The 20563-nt window shown below is 40.6% G+C and overlaps 1 protein-coding gene across 2 annotated transcripts in view; it reads left to right on the top strand.

The window, feature by feature from the left end:
• The window catches only part of mtus2a (microtubule associated tumor suppressor candidate 2a), a 194484-nt gene that overhangs the window by 73357 nt on the left and 100564 nt on the right, over nt 1-20563 (top strand). For both annotated transcript variants that reach the window (XM_066699875.1, XM_066699876.1), the window contains exons 3-4: nt 4359-6711; nt 7183-7441. In XM_066699875.1, the coding sequence (XP_066555972.1) occupies nt 4636-6711; nt 7183-7441 (2335 nt within the window). In that variant the 5' untranslated portion in view covers nt 4359-4635. The remainder of the gene's footprint in view (nt 1-4358; nt 6712-7182; nt 7442-20563) is intronic.

Here is a 20563-nt window from a genome sequence, read left to right on the forward strand (position 1 = left end):
CAGTTCTGAACTAAACACAATAGGACGAGAGTGAAGTCAGTAATGGCCTCTCCAGCCAGGAGCAGCTAGATCCAATGTAGCTGGCAACACAAGAATTTTGAAAGCAGTGTGTTCAGTTAATGTACTTCTACTAGGAATCTGAAGATGAGCTTTACATTCAGCTTCAGCATATGAGCTTGTAAATTACATAGTGTTTGTGCATTTCCATATTTTAATTGCTGTTTTAACTCATTTGGGAAAAGAGCAACAGAAATATAATTGACTGTTTGCTAAAATATGGGATCTTTTAATCTCTCTCATTCTTTCACTGCATCTCTTTCTATCGCTGTCTGTCTATCCTTCATTGTCAAACTGCTGATGCCATTCAAGATATTCCAGATATGATTCTATTTTCCTGGGAGCAGTACAGTAATGTGTCTTAATTGTTTGGGAATGCCTTCTAAGAAATGAGCATTGCAAATTTCCTTTGAAAGAAGACTTGCGTATCCATCCTACCACGTAGATGTAATTCAGATGTGCTCCTTTACTTCCCCCCACATGTCTGTTTTCAGTGCAGTAGAATGTACATCTGAATAATTTGAGAGTGACAGATGGGGAATTTGTAGGCCAAGTCAACACCTTGAACTCGTGATTCATTAGACCAGGCCACCTTCTTCCATTGCTCCGTGGTCAAGTTCTGATGCTCACGTGCCCATTGTAGGCGCTTTCGGCGCTTTTTTTGAGCCTTGGCCGCCCATGACCCTGTCGCTGGTTCACCGCTTTTCCTTCCTTGGACCACTTTTGATAGGTACTGACCACTGCAGACCAGGAACACCCCACAAAAGCTGCAGTTTTGGAGATGCTCTGACCCAGTCATCTAGCCATCACAATTTGGTCCTTGTCAAAGTCGCTCAGATCCTTATGCTTGCCCATTTTTCCTGCTTCTAACACATCAACTTTGAGGACAAAATATTCACTTGCTGCCTAATATATCCCACCCACTGACAGGTGCCATGATAACAAGATTATCAGTGTTATTCACTTCACCTGTCAGTGGTCATAATGTTATGGCTGATCGGTGTATATTTTTAAGAAAATGCAACCAAACACTGTGCTTTCACAAAAAAAACAGGCATGGAAAGTCTGGATCACCATACCAGCTTGTCTGTGGAGCTGTGGAGTCATTACAAACTATAAGAGACAAAAAAATTGATTGATATAAAGATTACGACTAGCTTTGTAAGCAACAAACAGGACACAGGCTGTTAAATTCAGAAGTAATCCCTATATTTTGTACTTCTGTCTGCCCAAGTATTCTGGGCTGTCCTGCCCTTGACATTCATGCACTCCGTGTCTTTATTTCCGATGGAGTGCCTCATACAAGGGCTTGTTGTGTTTTTCTCTTACTCCAGCGGCCCTCGTGTTTTCTATTCATGTGTGGACTTGGTAATATTGAATCAAATGTGTTATGATGTGCTCTGGATATCTGGGTTTTATCTTCTAGCTTTGTATACATGTGAGGAATGCTATTAAAATAATAAGGACATGCTTAAGTAGGAATAGTTATACAAGCAGTAATCTTGGCTTCAGTAGGGATCATTTGAGATTTTTCAGCAGTAATGAGACAAAGTCTGTGGTGATGCAGGCGAGCTTTTGTAAGATTTTATTTCTGTCAGTGCCGGAAATCTGCTTTTTGTTTGATATTTAATATATGTATTGCTGTTTTCAAGCATTCCAATATTTCTCTGGAGAGAAGACATTCATTATGTTTTTTTCCCATCTCTCTTCAATTTCATTGTGTTTGTATTAGTTCATATTATTTCTAATAAGGCCTCATGAATGATCCCAAGAAATTGTAGAAATCGTTATTTTTTTCTTAAACCTAGAAATTACAATTATATTTAATTTATTTTATATGCCTCCAATCTGAAATCTCCAATAATGAATCAACTTGGCCCAATTGCTGCATCCCTCTTACTAATTCTGGACAGTTGAAAAGATATACACACATCCTCTGACGTGTGCTGTCAGGCCACCCACGTGCTTTCATATCGGCTGTATTTTTCATTTAAGTTTCAATGGTGCCAAATACAATGCCGTGCTTCAAGTGACCAACTGAAATGGGCAAAGCTGAACGGTGGTATTGCACAGGCAAGCAATTAAAATCTTTGTCCAGTGTAATCAGCAAAACTGAGGCAGAGTAGAGAGGCCTTCCACAATTTTTGCTGATTAAACTGAATAGTAAATTCACAGGTGCCTAGTAATCAGCGGTTACTGTTACATGGTGAGCCAAGAAAACCATCTCTGACTTCAAACCCAGTCAAGCGCCAGCAGAGCTCAGCCAATTGTGCACCACAATCTAGGGATTCCTAGTTACAGCCAGCTGGACTCATCATTGTCTGCCATTACCAGTTTACCAGTGAATATAGCATTTAACCAGCTACATTTTTTCATGATTGTTTTCCAATGAAAATATATTATTATCCTGAAATAATATTCTCCGTGGTGGTAATTAACACAAATGTCTTAAGAAACAGAGACATGATTGTCCTCTTGCCTCAAATGAAACTACAACATCCCAGCAAGGTTAATTTGGAAACACACACACACCCCTCTGATGATTCTGTTGTTAATAATATTGTACTTCTCTTTTAGATATCACCTTTCACGATCACATGTGATATCTGTTTTGGAAATGTTAGTCTGTAATAAGTAAAGTTAATATATAATTAATATATAATTATTTGTGTAACTATAATTCACAGCTTATGGATTTCAAGACACACAACACTAAATGCATATCAATATTGATTCTAACATTTCTATATTGGCCTTATTTAGGATCAGATTCAGACCATGACCAAAGTGCTGTGGTTACACTGTGTTTGTGGACTCTCTTGTAAATGTGGTGAAACGTCCTTTATTAGTAGCACAAATACTACAGTGGAAACAGAGAACATTGTTGCTATTTTCCTTTTCAATAGAATTCATGATTGCTATGATTTGCCTAATTGACAGTCAAATGCAGTGATCAAATTAATTGTTCATTGAAAAAACTCTAAATAATAATTAAATGGGATTCATAAGGCTCCACTCAATCCATTTTGGACAGCAGCTGCAGCGAACATGGTATGCATGTTAAATGTTATATCATGACTTAAGAAGACCTGATGTTTGTCAGAGCAGGTGAAGTCACTGCATGTTACAAACATGGGTTTTCCACATTGCCATGAGTCATTTATCTGCTTTGGAGGGCGCGTGTGGTCCTCTCACTCTTCACGCTGTGAGGAGACAGCTGTGCGGGATGATACCAGTAGAATCAGTCTTGTGTGAATAAACAGAAAAATGCCTGCCAGGCTGAGTGTTGTGAAGAATACGCTGAATTCAAAGGCAAATGGAAACTGGCATGTCTATAGATTGTAAATGGGGGGGATACTTTTTTCACCTATGAGAAAAGTGCTTGTGTATTATCTATTCTAAACAATGAACAAGAACACAAAATAAAACAAAATCCTTGGATGCCTGCAGGGGTCTCTAGATATGGAGACAAGATGTAAATCCTGCTTTAATAAAAATGTACCATTGCTGCATTAACAAATCTCAAGATATAATAGTTTATGCCACTAATTGAAAGACAGGCAGTAGGCAAGATTGGGAAATTGCAGTATTACTGTACCAAAATTCATTTTATATAGGGTTTTCGCTAAAGTTGATGTGAGGGTCCTCAAAATTGATGGTTTTGGTGGTATGTCTCTACCTGTGTCGTGCTTTAATTTAAAAACAAATCCTTCAAATAATTGTTGACATTTTCTGTCCGAGGCCTTTATCCTCTTATTAGTACTGTGTATTCTTTATACATTTTATTGTTATAAAACAGGTTTGAATACACATGGATTCATGAATTGGAATGATTTTATCCATTCAAACCTAAGATCAGATATACATTTCAATATATGTATTATGTGATCTGCATGCCAAGATCAATTTGCTGGATGTTGATGAAAACAAAATTGTCAATTTCTTATATGGAAAACTGCTCAGTGAAAGGCCTCTGAACTCTGATCTGTATTTATTTGCAATATTTGCCTCCTAGGATTTACATCATTTGTTGCAGTAGAAATTGAATTAATTGGTTATGAATAAGTGGTGAATTTCTTAGATTGTTTTCTATTGTTTTGTATTTTAGTTCAAACTATAAAGCAATCTTTAGGCAGTAGCCTCAAGTTGACCTTTGTCTTCTGAGCAAAATGCAATACTCAAAGACACATTATCCCAAATTCCCCCCTTTTGCCTTGCAGTTCCATAGATTCTCGATAGGTTTTCAGTCTGAATACAAAGTTGTCAATGTCTCTCACGTGGATGTTTTCTTTTCCTTGCAGGTTAAGTTGGCTGGCAGGTTCCTGTTCTAAAGGGATCTAAAAGAGACCTACACTATTTTTCTCGTAAAACTGGATGTCATGCTATCAAAGAGAGCTACTAAGTGAGTTAGCAAAAAGCATTCTTCGGGAGATTAAACTCAAGTTGGGGGAAGATGTGAAATCCAACAGCCGGATTTTAAGGGGAGAAAAAAAGCAAGGAACTGAATATTGTTAATGGATACTGAGTGAGGCCAAGCTTTTGAAAGCCTCTGCTGGAGCAAGTGCACATTGATAGACTATGAGTGTTCAGGGGGAGATCAGTGGGCCTTATGGCACTTGCCTGCAGGACAACAGAGGAGAGATTAAAAACAACAATAAGCAGGCCTTTGTTCCAGAGGGAGATACTAATGCCAATGAGATCCTGGCAGAAGATGGGTACACTGAAGATGGGGGCAAAATGTGTGAGGGGAGGAGTGTGGAATCTGGCACCATCCCGCCTCTGGTGTCCCAGAGCGACGAGCAGGACAAAATCATTATCTGGGGCACAGGCTCCCAGTGTGATGACCCAGACTTGGAAGAATTTGAGTTGCTAGAATGCCAAGAGTTAGAGGCCTATTTGGTAGAGGAAGGTAAAGACAGTTTTTTGGATGAACCCTCAGCTTATTTACAGAGCAGTGCCTGCACTCCTTGTGTTCAGATGAAAGATGAAGAATTCTCTGCACAAGTGGGCTACCAGGACCAGGAATCCAACCTTTCATTGGGAAGTAGCAGTAAAGCTCCTGGACAGTCGACTACTGAATTCAGCTCAGAAAATGATATCTTTGTTTCCTGTGTTTCTGTACTATCAAGTCCAGGGGGAAGCTTAGCCAGTACCCTGGACAGCGCTGGGCGAACACAAGCAATGGAACCTCAACACACGCCACCTGAACCATTCAGAATGACCTCAGAGGACACACTTGCTTTTCAGTCTAACGCCACTACCTCAGTGAAGGGCAGGAGGCCCAAGCAAGTTGTGAGCCATTGTGTTGGAAGCACAGCGCAATCTGAGAGCATGGATCTAAACCTAAACTCGACATCTCAGTCTCAGGAAGCCCTACTCCAGTCAGAAGCACAGCCAGATAATGGAGGCCAACAGATAAGGCCCTGTGAATATCCCTCCCATCCTCAGAGCAATGGATCTGAGCTGACATCTGAATATTTCCAGAGGGAAGAAGGAGACCAAAATAGGTCTGGGGAGGGGCACCAAGTGAGGAGGGGAATGTCCCAGATTGGAAAGCATGACTTTGGTGAACCAACAGGCTCACTCTACCAACAAGAGCCCAGACCCCTCAGCTCTGAGATAGTCAGGGTACAATCCACAGAACAAACATTTCTTGAAGTTCAGTTGCAACACACCTGTATAGCTGAGAACAGAACATCCCAGATTGCTGAAAACATTGCACACAAACCAAGTCCCAAGCCTAATGGCAAGCTCTCTCAACTCTCAGAGCCCGCCAGTGAGGAGCCTGCTGAAGTCAACAGCCATTGTCTCTCATCAAAAGAAGATGGTGCTGACTCAGACAAATCCAGCAGTCTTCAGAAACGGGATTCCAGTGAATGTGTTTTCATTAACAATGGTAATGTCCCTACAGAAGAGCCATTGGTTGCAGGTAAAAAGCCACAGCTGGGAAAGAAATACTGTGCAGAGCCATCACCTGAATCCCCCACGTGGGCCAGAAGCACAGGCTCGCCTCGGAGAAGACACCCCCCTTCACCAGCAAAAGTGAACACAAGAGGGCAGCCCACTTCGAAAGATCCTGTTTCACTCTCCAGCGAGAGGCTCCATCCCTCTGGACATTCGGTGGACAACCTCCAGCAATTCATCAGTGGACTAAAAGCTCCTAGCAAAGTGTGCATCAACAGTGGAATCCCCAAGCCCATTCTGCAGCATTCTAGAGCCTCACTCCTGAACCGTGGGGAAGTGGAGAGCAGCAAACCTGAGGAGAAGAGTGAGGCAAAATTACCCCCTAAACCTAAACACGTGAGGCCCAAAATCATAACCTACATTCGCAAAAGCCCACAGGTCAAGCCTCACCTGGATGCCCCCTACGACGTCTCCACCCTCCCATCCAGACTTTCCACCTATACCAGCCCTCTGGCCAAAGAGCCCAAGCCACCAGGGAGCGACCCCAAATCCTCCCCGGTGTTGAGTGCTTCCAACATCCTGTACGATAAGTATCGGCACGAAATGCAAAAGGCCCGATTCTATTCTTCAGGGTTAGTGGTGTCTGGAATTAAGCCTCCCAGCCACACAGTTCCTCACAAGATGACAGGGAAGTCAGACAGTTTCTATGGAGAGCTATCTGACAAGTACTTAAAGGAGATTGGGAGTGAGGTAAGACCATTTTCCCTAGATTGTGTTGGGTGAACTTTGGCCCTTGGTGCTTCCCTGAGCTGACAAAAAAATGTATAACACTGCATATGTATTTTACTATGTTAGAAAGGTTTTCCACAGATTTTTAACAGCATTCTGTCCATTCTCTTTACTTCTGTGTGTGAACAGACAACTTTATTAACCAGTGACTCCAACAATTATCAAGACAACATGGCATGAGCTACTGGGGACTGCTTCCCTTATATGCTTAAATGGTAGAAGTGGGGAAAAAAATCCTTCAGGAAAAAAGCTAATATAACATCTCTTAATTTCTTATACTTCATCTCTCATTTCCCATGCAGTGGTGCTCACTATTATAGTTCTTCAGATATGTGGTTTAGAAAACATTAACATCTTCCCCCTGAGGGCCAGAGACAACATGCACTTTGGATTTTCATGTCTTTTCTATCCTCCTTGTCGTTTCTGTTATAGACGGGCAGAGTGGCAGTTGGCCTGGCGGGAGCTGGTCGAGATGACCCCACCGTGACCCACCTGAGTTCACATGAAGCTGTGCCAGCCAGTGTGTTCCGGTCCTCCATGGTGCTCAGGCCTCAGCTGGGCCTCGGTGCCGTCAGCAGGCTACCCTCCACCAAGAGCAGGATGCTGCTGGCAAGTCAGAGGTCAGCCTTGACTTTCAGCCACCAGGCCCACATGGCCAATGCTGCTTCACACTGCTGTCTGGACCCCTCAGGTGAGAGGGACATGCATGCTCTTCCTTTTCTGTAACTTTCACTTTGTCAGGAAGTCTCAAAAAAATCAGGATGTGGACAAATATGGATGTGGACAATGCCTACAATTCCATATTCCTAAGACATTTACCACCAGATTTGCTTAAGAACTGCTTTTGTTTCCAACTAGTAAGAACATGACAAAACAAAGTTGTCAATTGTCACATATATCTTTCAGGTTGATAAATTAGTATTTTAGTGATAGGTCATTTTTTTCCAGCAGAAACATGTAGTGTACAATTACAAAGTACAAAAAAAGAACATGACTGTGGCCCATACTTTTTTTAATCAGCTACTGGAAAGCATGATAAGGTCTGATAAGGTTAAACCCATACAAAAAGAAGCTAGCATCAAGCCAAAGATCAAAACATTTGAAAGATTCTGAAGTGAAAGAGAAAAATAATGTAAAGTTAGTGCATGATTTGATAATTACATCACCAGTAACGAAGAAGCAGCATTGCAGATTTGTAGGTTTGACAGTGACATTATAATAGTATGGAGGTGTATGCAAATGCTATCTTAATGAGTGGAGGTTAGCTGTTTCTTTGTCAGCGTCAAGTGTAATTTCCTATAATTTCATAATCAGTTTTAGTAAGGAACGTATATTCATTAGTGGAAATTAGTGGAAAGGTAATGTACTAATAGTCTTTGGTGCAAATCCTTAGTTTATATCTGATTTGGTATTATATACCACTGGTTTAGCATGTTTGCCCTTAGAGAATCTCCATCTTGAAAAGCAGACACTCCCCATCTTTCAATATTTTCAAGCCATGATGTAATGCACTTATGTTTGTTTTGCATTTCTGTTACGTTTGCCAACTTTATATTTCCTGAATTGAAAAAATAGTAAGCTTTTAAGTCACAAACAAGTACATGGATGAAGCTCTAAATTTAAGTTCCTGTTAATTCATCAATTGATTTATTTAGTCAATGAATAACAACTCAGTCTTAGAGCAGAAACACACAGAGAGAAATGTAAAAATGTTGGAATATAATTAAGAACACAACAAATCAAAGATACACATAATATGAATAATGTACCAAAAAAGGCCTTCCTGCCAATACAGAACATAAGAAAGTTTACAAATGAGAGGAAGCCATTCGACCCATCGTGCTCGTTTGGTGTCCATTAATAACTAAGTGATCCAAGGATCCTCTCCGGTCTATTTTCAAATGTTCCCAAGTTTTCAGTTTCAATCACATCACTGAGGAGTTTGTTCCAGATTGTGACAACTCTCTGTGTGAAGAAGTGTCTCCTGTTTTCTGCCTTGAATGCCTTGAAGCCCAATTTCCATTTGTGTCCCTGGGTCTGTGTGTCCCTGCAGATCTGGAAAAGCTCCTCTGGTTTGATGTGGTCAATGCCCTTCATAATTTTGATATTAGAACAATTCTTTCAAACCTGGAATAAGTCTGGTTGCTGTCCTCTGAACTGCCTCTAGAGCAGCGATATCTTTCTTGAAGTGTGGAGCCCAGAACTGTACACAGTATTCCAGATGAGCTCTAACTAGTGCATTGTACAGTCTGAACATTACTTCCCTTGTTTTAATTTCTACACTTTTGACAATATACCCTAACATTCTGTTAGCCTTTTTTAATAACATATAGTTATTGTATCTTTGCCCAGTAGTTTTATTATTTTTCTCTGCTCATACTCTCTCCATGCAGTATATCTAGGATACAACATTGGCAAATTTGGATGAGCTAATTAAATTGTGCTTGAAAATTAATTTTGGTTTATCTGAAACCTGCTTTGGCTGCATGAGTTCCTGGGGGTATAATTTGCTCTTAAATATGATGCAAAATAAAATTCTAGATATGCATATGTTTGACAAATCTAAAGGTGCCCTTCTGATGGTCACTGATACTGTAGATATTTATAGATAAAGAAATAAATGCCAATAAATAAATACAAACAATAATATATGAGCCGCCCCTCTCCTTTCCATAATTTTCTTGGGAGAGTGAATAGATTTTCATGTTTTTATCAGGATAAGGGGGATAATCATATCCACTAATGCATATGCATTAAAGCCCTAGTAGCTTAGCTCTGGGCACCTACAGTCTTTGAAGTGCAAAGCAATTAACACTTAAATAACTACAGTATTTCCATCTAGCAGTATTTTGTGTTTGTACAGTGAAGGAGGTTAAAGCTTGCCTTTATAAAGAGGTCATATTCCAAACAAAATGGCGATTTTTGTTCACAATATATTTTTAAAATGTGATATTCTGCTGGGGAACTTGAAGGAGGTTGCTTCTATATTTTCAGACTTTCAAATGCATATATATATATATATCCAGATTTACTCCTCTGCTGAGAGTGTTACAGCATAATTTGGTCCTTAGGGCAATTGAAAGAGACATGGCAATAAATCCCCAGCTGTCACCCTGCAACTTCGCCCCGCCTTTAGATGGCTTTCATAGTCTGGACCAGAAAGATCTTTTCTTTTTTTTTTTTTTTTTTTTTGGAATCACCAATAATGTTTTTATTTTATTCTCTCCCAGTTCGAAATGGGCAATTGTTGATCACCTGGGTCCACTGTGATTGACTCCTGTACCGACGCTAGAAGGATGTAGACTGCAAACTGTATGCATTCTCTGACATGTACACAGCCAAGTCATTTATCTGCTTCTTTTAACACTGAGATTATGGTGCAAACAACAGGGACATCGTGAGGCAGCTGTATGGATTCTTGTTGTGTGCCAGTCTGATTAAACCCTGGCTGGTACAAGGTCACTCAATCCTGGAAACAATCAGCCAGTTGTGCATTGCCCTATGGAGTTTCTGGGCTATCTAGAGCTCAACCTGTCCTCCAGGCAAAGGCTTTTCCTGGTTAAATAGTCACAAGAAACAGCCTCTACCACCACTGGAGAACATAGTCCTCATAGTCTTAGTGCTTTGGATCATTGTTTCTGAAAAATAAAAATGCTTCCCAAATGTATAATACAGTGTGTTTTGAATGGAAAACAGTGGCACATTTTGTGTGGAGCAAAGGATTTTCATTCGCATAAGAACATAAGAAAGTTTACAGTTTACAGGGGAGGAGCCTGTTCTGAGGGCGTGGCTTCCGAGATGGGCGGGCACCATAAGAGGCACCGCGAGCCAATCACAGTGTCTGAAACTGAAGAGAAACCGGAGGTGGAAGAGCAGGATGATCCTGCGAGAAGTAGCAATGGGTCAATAAAGCAGACAAACACGGCAATCTGGCGCTGCGTGCTGTTAATCCACAGCATTAATCTCCCCGCTGATACAAAACTACAAGCCTATACTTCGTAGCGGTTACAAATATGAGTAGAAGAAAAAATTATAAAATAAAAACCGAAGCCGCCATTGATGAAAGCTGTGTAGTTAATAATATTGGCAGACGCCCTTACCTAGGCATTATTTATTAGTGGTTGAATCAATGATAGGGTGAATAACACATCAATGTAAATATTTTACTCAGCGTTCACTTCCCAGCAAACACATAACACCAGCTGCCACAATGTAGAATTACGTTGCTACAACATTGTGGCAACAGTGTGTGTGTTAGCTGCGTTATGTGTAGTGGTGCAGATTAAAAACAAACTGTGACGCACCTGCTACAAAACTCATAGTGGATATTTATCATTGGAAGAAACTAGCAACTAAAAATAAGCCGCAACTGTTAATTGCAAATCAGCTGTTTGCACCGCTATGTTGGAGTTTCTGTGTGAATGCAAGTCTCCAGTTGTGACGCCCGAATTCATCAATAACATCAGCAGACATCAGTGTGAGTCCTTATGTACCGGTGCGCTGCCCATAAAAACTTTCTTCTGTCATAGTGGAACGCAAATATGGTTTAAGTAGTTTTTGCTCACTGAACATAACTTGTAATATGAGCACATTACAAGTGACATAAACTTCCGAATTAATAAGTACAGTGTTAAGCCACCCACTTTAACATGTCTACCTGACTGGCCTAGCGGGTGTAACACTGTATCGGAGCTCTGAGTGCCTGAGCTGCGGGTCCAAGTCCTGAGCGGGTAGCTTCCAGCTTTATTTTTTTCAAAATTGCCATGGCACCATGCCCCCCCCAAATACGTCACTGCTGGACATGGTTATGTGATATAAATGCCTATTACAATTTGTATTATCACTTGAAAATGAACAGTGATGTGTACATCAGTACAAAGTACAACATTGTAATAATCACTTGATACCATCTATTGTAAAAAGCAATGCCTACAAACTTTATGCTCGTTGTCTCAATCAGTGTTAACAGTTCCTCTGCATAATTTCCCAAAAAATCCCCCAAATCATGTATTTCCCCCACCAAAATGTAAGTGAGACCGGAGGAGTGCTGCAGGTGAAGTGGGGGGGGGGGGGCAGTGTTGAAAAGTGAGGTATGGGTGGGGGCGGAGGTTTCTGGTGAGGTCCAGGAGGGAAATCAACTGTGCCAAACCCCCAAATTTCCCCCTGGGCTCTTAAAAATCACCCAAATTTGGGGGAAAATCCCAAAACGTTGACCACCCCCTAGAAGATCTGTTCAGATTATTTTTCCAAGATTATATTTGTTTCCAAAACAGGGTGCAAAACAGGCTCTGTTTTATTGCTTCCCTTAATGGCAGGCACCGTGTCAAAAAGCAAAACAAAACCTTGCTCTGTCTAGACGTCAACAATCCCTAACTACAAAACACACACTAACAATAACAGTAAATGCCTGGGTCGGTAGAGCCGAACACCGGGCAGACAGAAGCATAAAGGGAGAAGGCAGGTTCGTAGTCACAGTCAGAAAATCAAAGTTCGTTACCGGTGGGTGGTTGTCAGACAGTCCGGGGTTCAAGAGGTAGAATGGTCCAGGTCCAGAAAAAGGTCACAAGCCAGTGAATCCGTCAACTCTTGAACTTCACCCTTCTTTTGCTGTCTGCTGTCTGCTGTCTGCTGTCTGCTGTCTGCTGTCTGCTGTCTGCTGTCTGCTGTCTGCTGTCTGCTGTCTGCTGTCTGCTGTCTGCTGTCTGCTGTCTGCTGTCTGCTGTCTGCTGTCTGCTGTCTGCTGTCTGCTGTCTGCTGTCTGCTGTGCACCTTGCTACCCCCCCCACAAAAATGCCCACACTGGTTCGCTTCCTTTTATAGGGGAAGTGGTGGGCGGGGCTATGGCCATCAGGAGCCCTGCTGGCTTCTGGGGTTTGGAGTCCTGGAGGAGATGTTTCGTAGTCTCCTCCACTGAAAGACCTGCCCTGACCCCAGCTTTGCCTCTCACACTGCGACAATATTTTCCCTCTGTGTATGAACAATAGGCAGCATTTCGTTTGTGTGGATGTTGGGCGCAACATGTACACCTGTATTGCAGTTCCTGTAGCAATAATCAGTTATTTCCACTGAACACACAGAGGCTGTGAATAAACCCGCAGCTGTGCCTGCGCAAACGTGTGCCGGACGGGCTTTCTCTCCACTGCGCCTCAACCTCAAGAGGCTTTAGACAACTCTGCAGTGTGTAAAACTAGAGGAGCTGCGAGAGCATTGGCAGGGTGTTTTCTCGCAGATATTTTCTTGATTTAATACAGCGAAAATGTAACCACTCCCACTGTATTGTTGGGCGGGATTAACTACAACTTTAACCAGCCGCTAATAGCAAACTTACACAACTGTACATCATGGGATTTACATTACAAATTAGAAGAGAGAAGCATCTAACTCACACATGAAAGCGCGACTGAGTACAGTGGTGTAATTTTGTAGTAGCGGCTGTGTGAAAGCTGTGTTTTATTCTCTCGCGTTGTGCAAGAAAGGAGCTGCGAGAAGGTCATTTCGCGGTGCAAATCGGGTCAGATTTAATACTGCGATAGTTTAGCGACTCGCCGCATCAAAATTTTTGATTTTGGGCCGGATTAAATCAAAACTTTGACCCAACCGCTAATTGCAAACTACAAACCTGTTCATCATAGCGGTTACATTTATGATTAGAAGAAAGTGTCATCATACTAAAAATGAAGCCACCACTAAGTACAATTCTGTAGTTTTCTATAAGCGGGTGGGTCAAAGTTTTGATTTAATCCAAGCCTTAATCCGGCTTAATGACAACCGCTATGATGAACAGGTTTGTAGTTTTCTATTAGCGGGTGGCCCTAAGTCTTAGTCAGTCTTAATTTTTATGCAACTGACTAACTTGCATAGACTAGTCTAACTGTCAAATTAAGACCAGTCTAATGGTTTAGACCAGTCTAATATAGTTTTATGCAACCGGCCCCAAGTATTGCATATCTTTGATGTTGTGATCCATTCTTATTAAGCAGGTGTGCACCATCTCCTAAGCTACCAGATATGTAATGTATCACCCTGATCTCAAATAAAGCATATCCAAAAATCCCACACTGACATATTAATAATTTCTGTTTTCATCAAGCAAACCAGTAGTCTGTGACATCCAACCTGAAATTGAAATTGTTTATTACACTGGCATCCTCACCCTGCAGCTAGCCGATGTACAAAAATGACATTCATCATTAATGATTCTGACCTTATCACCAAGCCAAATGGTTTACAATTTCATTAAAGACACACAAGGAGGCATATCTTTACTAGAGGAACATCTGGCTGAATTATTTATTTACTGTTGAAAATATAGATTTTATAATGCACACAAACATTCAAAGTTAAGGCAGTGCAGTTATATAAAGGTGATTTCTTCAAGTGATCAGTGTCAGAAAATAGTGATTAAAAAATGAATATATATATATATATATATATATATATATACACTCACCTAAAGGATTATTAGGAACACCTGTTCAATTTCTCATTAATGCAATTATCTAACCAACCAATCACATGGCAGTTTCTTCAATGCATTTAGGGGTGTGGTCCTGGTCAAGACAATCTCCTGAACTCCAAACTGAATGTCTGAATGGGAAAGAAAGGTGATTTAAGCAATTCTGAGCGTGGCATGGTTGTTGGTGCCAGACGGGCCAGTCTGAGTATTTCACAATCTGCTCAGTTACTGGGATTTTCACGCATAACCATTTCTAGGGTTTACAAAGAATGGTGTGAAAAGGGAAAAACATCCAAAATGACAACATCGAAAATGCCTTGTTGATGCTAGAGGTCAGAGGAGAATGGGCCGACTGATTCAAGCTGATAGAAGAGCAACTTTGACTGAAATAACCACTCGTTACAACCGAGGTATGCAGCAAAGCATTTGTGAAGCCACAACACGTACAACCTTGAGGCGGATGGGCTACAACAGCAGAAGACCCCACCGGGTACCACTCATCTCCACTACAAATAGGAAAAAGAGGCTACAATTTGCACAAGCTCACCAAAATTGGACAGTTGAAGACTGGAAAAATGTTGCCTGGTCTGATGAGTCTCGATTTCTGTTGAGACATTCAGATGGTAGAGTCAGAATTTGGCGTAAACAGAATGAGAACATGGATCCATCATGCCTTGTTACCACTGTGCAGGCTGGTGGTGGTGGTGTAATGGTGTGGGGGATGTTTTCTTGGCACACTTTAGGCCCCTTAGTGCCAATTGGGCATCGTTTAAATGCCACGGCCTACCTGAGCATTGTTTCTGACCATGTCCATCCCTTTATGACCACCATGTACCCATCCTCTGATGGCTACTTCCAGCAGGATAATGCACCATGTCACAAAGGTCGAATCATTTCAAATTGGTTTCTTGAACATGACAATGAGTTCACTGTACTAAACTGGCCCCCACAGTCACCAGATCTCAACCCAATAGAGCATCTTTGGGATGTGGTGGAACGGGAGCTTCGTGCCCTGGATGTGCATCCCACAAATCTCCATCAACTGCAAGATGCTATCCTATCAATATGGGCCAACATTTCTAAAGAATGCTTTCAGCACCTTGTTGAATCAATGCCACGTAGAATTAAGGCAGTTCTGAAGGCGAAAGGGGGTCAAACACAGTATTAGTATGGTGTTCCTAATAATACTTTAGGTGAGTGTATATATATATAATATATCAACAAAAGCTCGATTCTACATGAAAAAATCCCTAAATACTAACAAATGTGGATTTTCTGGTACAGCTGTAAGACTTCCTCTTATAAGTCATTCAGTAAATAAATCTAGTTAGTAAATAAATCTGTAATAAATATTGATGTTTCATAGTGGTCTCCCATTGAAGCCCAGACAAGACCCCAGCTTGCATTGCTTCTGATGTTTAATATCAGTGTGGAAAGATGTGTGCTTGTACAGTAGGTAAGAGGTCATAGCAGTCTGTTAGCACTGGAGACGCATGAATAAGAATACCCCAAAAACCTGACCCCTTTAAAATTCCCTCCATTGCCTCCAATCCCCCCGATGCTATGCTGTGTTATTCAGACAGGGATCTGGGTCTGTGTTTTTGCCTTTTTTAAGCTTACTGCCCTGCTTTGCTTCCTGTTTGAAAGTTGAAACTTCTCCTTTAGATAGAAAAAGTTTTTTTAACCACATAATAGTTAGTTGTCTGTATGAAAGTCATACAAACACCACTTAAAATATGTAAGGCCCACACATACAGAAGTGTTGCACTCAAAGCAGCAACGTAGTTCTTCCATCTGCAACCTAAAAATAAAAAAACCATGCCATCCCCTGCTTCCTCGTATTACTGCGGGAAAAACTTGTACAGAACCAAAATTGATTTTGTAATTGTTTATATTGTAATACGAAAATGGGTGGGGCCATTCTTCCACATTCTTCTTCACCCTGTTTCAAATTTCAAAGTTACATTTTTTTTATTTACAGCTCTGGAAAAGTTAAGAGACCACTCCAAGTTCAGAAATCAATGTTAAGTGGTTTCTTAATTTTTTCCATGGCTGTATATACATACACACATACACTCACACACGTATATACATGTGTGTATGTGTGTGTGTGTGTATATGTACATATATACAGTGCATCCGGAAAGTATTCACAGCGCTTCACTTTTTCCACATTTTGTTATGTTACAGCCTTATTCCAAATTGGATTAAAATCATAATTTTCCTCAAAATTCTACAAACAATTTCCCATAATGACAATGTGAAAGAAGTTTGTTTGAAATCTTTGCAAATTTATTAAAAATAAAAAAACCAAAAAAGCACATGTACATGAGTATTCACAGCCTTTGCCATGACACTCAAAATTGAGCTCAGGTGCATCCTGTTTCCACTGATCATCCTTGAGATGTTTCTACAACTTGATTGGAGTCCACCTGTGGTAATTCAGTTGATTGGACATGATTTTGAAAGGCACACACCTGTCTATATAAGGTCCCACAGTTAACAGTGCATGTCAGAGCACAAACCAAGCCATGAAGTGCAAGGAATTGTCTGTAGACCGCCGAGACAGGATTGTATCAAGGCACAGATCTGGGGAAGGGTACAGAAAAAATTCTGCAGCATTGAAGGTCCCAATGAGCACAGTGGCCTCCATCATCCGTAAATGGAAGAAGTTTGGAACCACCGGCCAAATTGAGCGATCGGGGGAGAAGGGCCTTAGTCAGGGAGGTGACCAAGAACCCGATGGTCACTCTGACAGAGCTCCAGCATGTCTCTATGGAGAGAGGAGAACCTTCCAGAAGAACAACCATCTCTGCAGCACTCCACCAATCAGGCCTGTATGGTAGAGTGGCCAGATGGAAGCCACTCTTCAGTAAAAGGCACATGACAGCCCTCCTGGAGTTTGCCAAAAGGCACCTGAAGGACTCTCAGACCATGAGAAACAAAATTCTCTGGTCTGATGAAACAGATTAAACTCGTGTCTGGAGGAAACCAGGCACCGCTCATCACCTGGCCAATACCATCCCTACAGTGAAGCATGGTGGTGGCAGCATCATGCTGTGGGGATGTTTTTCAGTGGCAGGAACTGGGAGACTAGTCAGGATCGAGGGAAAGATGAATGCAGCAATGTACAGAGACATCCTTGATGAAAACCTGCTCCAGAGCGCTCTGGACCTCAGACTGGGGCGAAGGTTCATCTTCCAACAGGACAACGACACTAAGCACACAGCCAAGATAACAAAGGAGTGGCTACAGGACAACTCTGTGAATGTCCTTGAGTGGCCCAGCCAGAGCCCAGGCTTGAACCCGATTGAACATCTCTGGAGAGATCTGAAAATGGCTGTGTACCGATGCTCCCCATCCAACCTGATGGCGCTTGAGAGGTTCTGCAAAGAAGAATGGGAGAAACTGCCCAAAAATAGGTGTACCAAGCTTGTAGCATCATACTCAAAAAGACTTGAGGCTGTAATTGGTGCCAAAGGTGCTTCAACAAAGTGTTGAGCAAAGGCTGTGAATACTTCTGTACGTGTGCTTTTTTGGTTTTTTATATTTAATACATTTGCAAAGATTTCAAACAAACTTCTTTCACGTTGTCATTTTGGGGTATTGTTTGTAGAATTTTGAGGAAAATAATGAATTTAATCCATTTTGGAATAAGGCTGTACCATAACAAAATGTGGAAGAAGTGACACACTGTGAATACTTTCCGGATGCAATGTATATGTATGTGTATGTATATAAAAAATGTAACTTTGTCTTGGTGTCATTTCATTGAACTCATAACAAGCAGTTCAATCCATGCTTAATTATGCAAAAGCCAACCTATTTCACATGATGAATATTTCCATAAGAGGCAGCAGACTATGTTCTAATTGTCTGAAAATGAAATGGCCATAGTCACCATATATGTTTACCAAATATTTTGTTTTTATTTTATATTATCATAATATCCAGGTATTATACATTTTGTGATTTACATGAACACAGGACAACGGAATTCTAAATTAAACATTCATATATAATAACATCTTCAAAACTGTCATTGTTTCATACTTGTCTTTAATCCCTGTCCTGGTGTCTTCAATCATTTGCTAAAGATAACATTATGCATAACAAATTGAGCCATCAAGGCCTCAGAAATCCACAAGAGCCCGTACCACTGCTGGACCAGGGCTAACAGGACATTTTACACCATTAAGCACTCAAAGAGATTAGTTTGATTAGTTTGAACTCAATACTGAAACATCCCTGTTTCTGCTCCCAAACAATGGCATTGTCACAATTCCAGGAGCTCCTTACATTCCACATTATGCAGTTCTGATTAATCTGCTTTTCTGGGTCTCTGAGGCTTTCCATTGCAGTTTCCTTTTATACAATTATATTTAATTGTTATAATTATGTATATACCCCCTTTTAAACCCCTGAAACATGGCTTAAGTTTTTCACAGTGACATTGTTCGCTGGCTTCTGAAAAGCATTAAGATGTAGGCGGCGATTTTTTGTGAAGCAGAGGATTACTGCGACTCAAAGAGGAGGTATTTGATTCAGAGCTCCACATTCTGTCTGTTTGAACATTAAGAATACCTTCCAGCCCCTGACCCAGATATTTTAACAAATGACTCTGCTGGTTGCTATACACAACTGTAGAGACTGTATAGTACAGACTGTAGAGCTTGGATTGACTGTTAGTACAGGGAGTGCTAATGGTAACTGTGAGAAATATATTTTACCTCTACATGTGATCAGAGTGGGCTCACTTCATGAAGACCCAGACAAAACTGCATTGTTTGTCTGAAACTGAGAAAATATATTACCCTGAAATCAGGAATGGTGGCTTCATGGCATACATACATTACTATAGAGAATACATGCTTATGAAGGAGTAATGCAGCTCAATCTGAAGTTTTGGGGACAAGTACAGCCCTTTCCACTTTTAAAATAAAACACCAAATGACAGTGGTAAAAAGAAAACCATGAATCATTACATTAACTTTTATTTTTCAGCTCCACTGTAGCTATATGTAGCTAGTGCCATGTGTTTTTTGGCTTTATGCCACAATGAGGAAGTTTCCCTTGAAGAAAAGCGTAAGTGTCTTTTCTGTGCTGCTTTGATGCATGCTTCCTTAAGAAAATATATATATTCTCTCCTTGTAAATACAGTGAGGGAAAAAAGTATTTGATCCCCTGCTGATTTTGTACGTTTGCCCACTGACAAAGAAATGATCAGTCTATAATTTTAATGGTAGGTGTATTTTAACAGTGAGAGACAGAATAACAACAAACAAATCCAGAAAAATGCATTTCATAAAAGTTATACATTGATTTGCATGTCATGTGTCTGCACAGTCCATGCAGACTGTGGGGAGGTTGTACTCTTGTTGTATTTAAATTTTGGAAAAAGGCAAAGGTTTTATATTAACAAATAGCCTTCAATCTTACTAGTACTGACTTAGTACAAAATGTACAAACAGAGGATCAGTAAATTGCAACTAAATAAAGTCATAACACAATGAAAAAAAACAATACTAAAAATAAACCGTACTCTAGAAGAAATAAAATAATTATAAAACTTTTAGTAAACAGTAATCTGCACTCACTTCCTGTAGAAGATGACAGAAACACACATATGTGAGCGCATAGGAATAAAAACAATACAAGCAAATACATCGGGCAAAAGTGATTTACCAAGTCCTTTGCCCTACGTTACCCATAACACAATTTAAGAAGACAAAAAGAGTATAAAACTTCCAAAACATACCTCAGGTAGGCTGTGGAACACAGAAGTAATACGAACACAGAAGTAATACAAACACATCTCACAGCTCACCCTACAAGTTACCAAACAAGCAGAAATGAATTGGTTGTTTTCCCAAATCAAATAAAATTTAAACAATACAAACAAGATGAGTGTGGTGTAACTGACTTACCTGCAGTGGTATACAGCAAGTGTGTCCAATGACTCCTGGAGATGGAAGCAGACTCAGCATTCTCTTGTTACCTGGCTAAGGTGCTCCCTTTTTATAACACTTTCCATTAATGGAATAGGACGGCACATAAAGAACAGGATTCCACATGGTCTTAAAGTCCCACCCGCTACATATAGATAAACATTCAATCAGACTGACAATCTACTTTACAATTTACTAATACAGAATTCAGTGATTCTTACAAGTTAATGTAAAATGATATTTGTTAACTAATTAGGAACGTTCAATAAACCACTTTTTATTTATTCATTTGGTAGAAACCTTTATCTAAAACCCCATTCACACAGAAACATTTTCAGCCTTTTTCCTGGCATTTTGTTGCCTGAAGGGTCTGTGTGAAAGGGTATAAGCCAGCATATTGACACCAGGA

This window comes from Amia ocellicauda, chromosome 3, assembly GCF_036373705.1.
Source record: "Amia ocellicauda isolate fAmiCal2 chromosome 3, fAmiCal2.hap1, whole genome shotgun sequence".
NCBI lineage: Eukaryota > Metazoa > Chordata > Actinopteri > Amiiformes > Amiidae > Amia > Amia ocellicauda.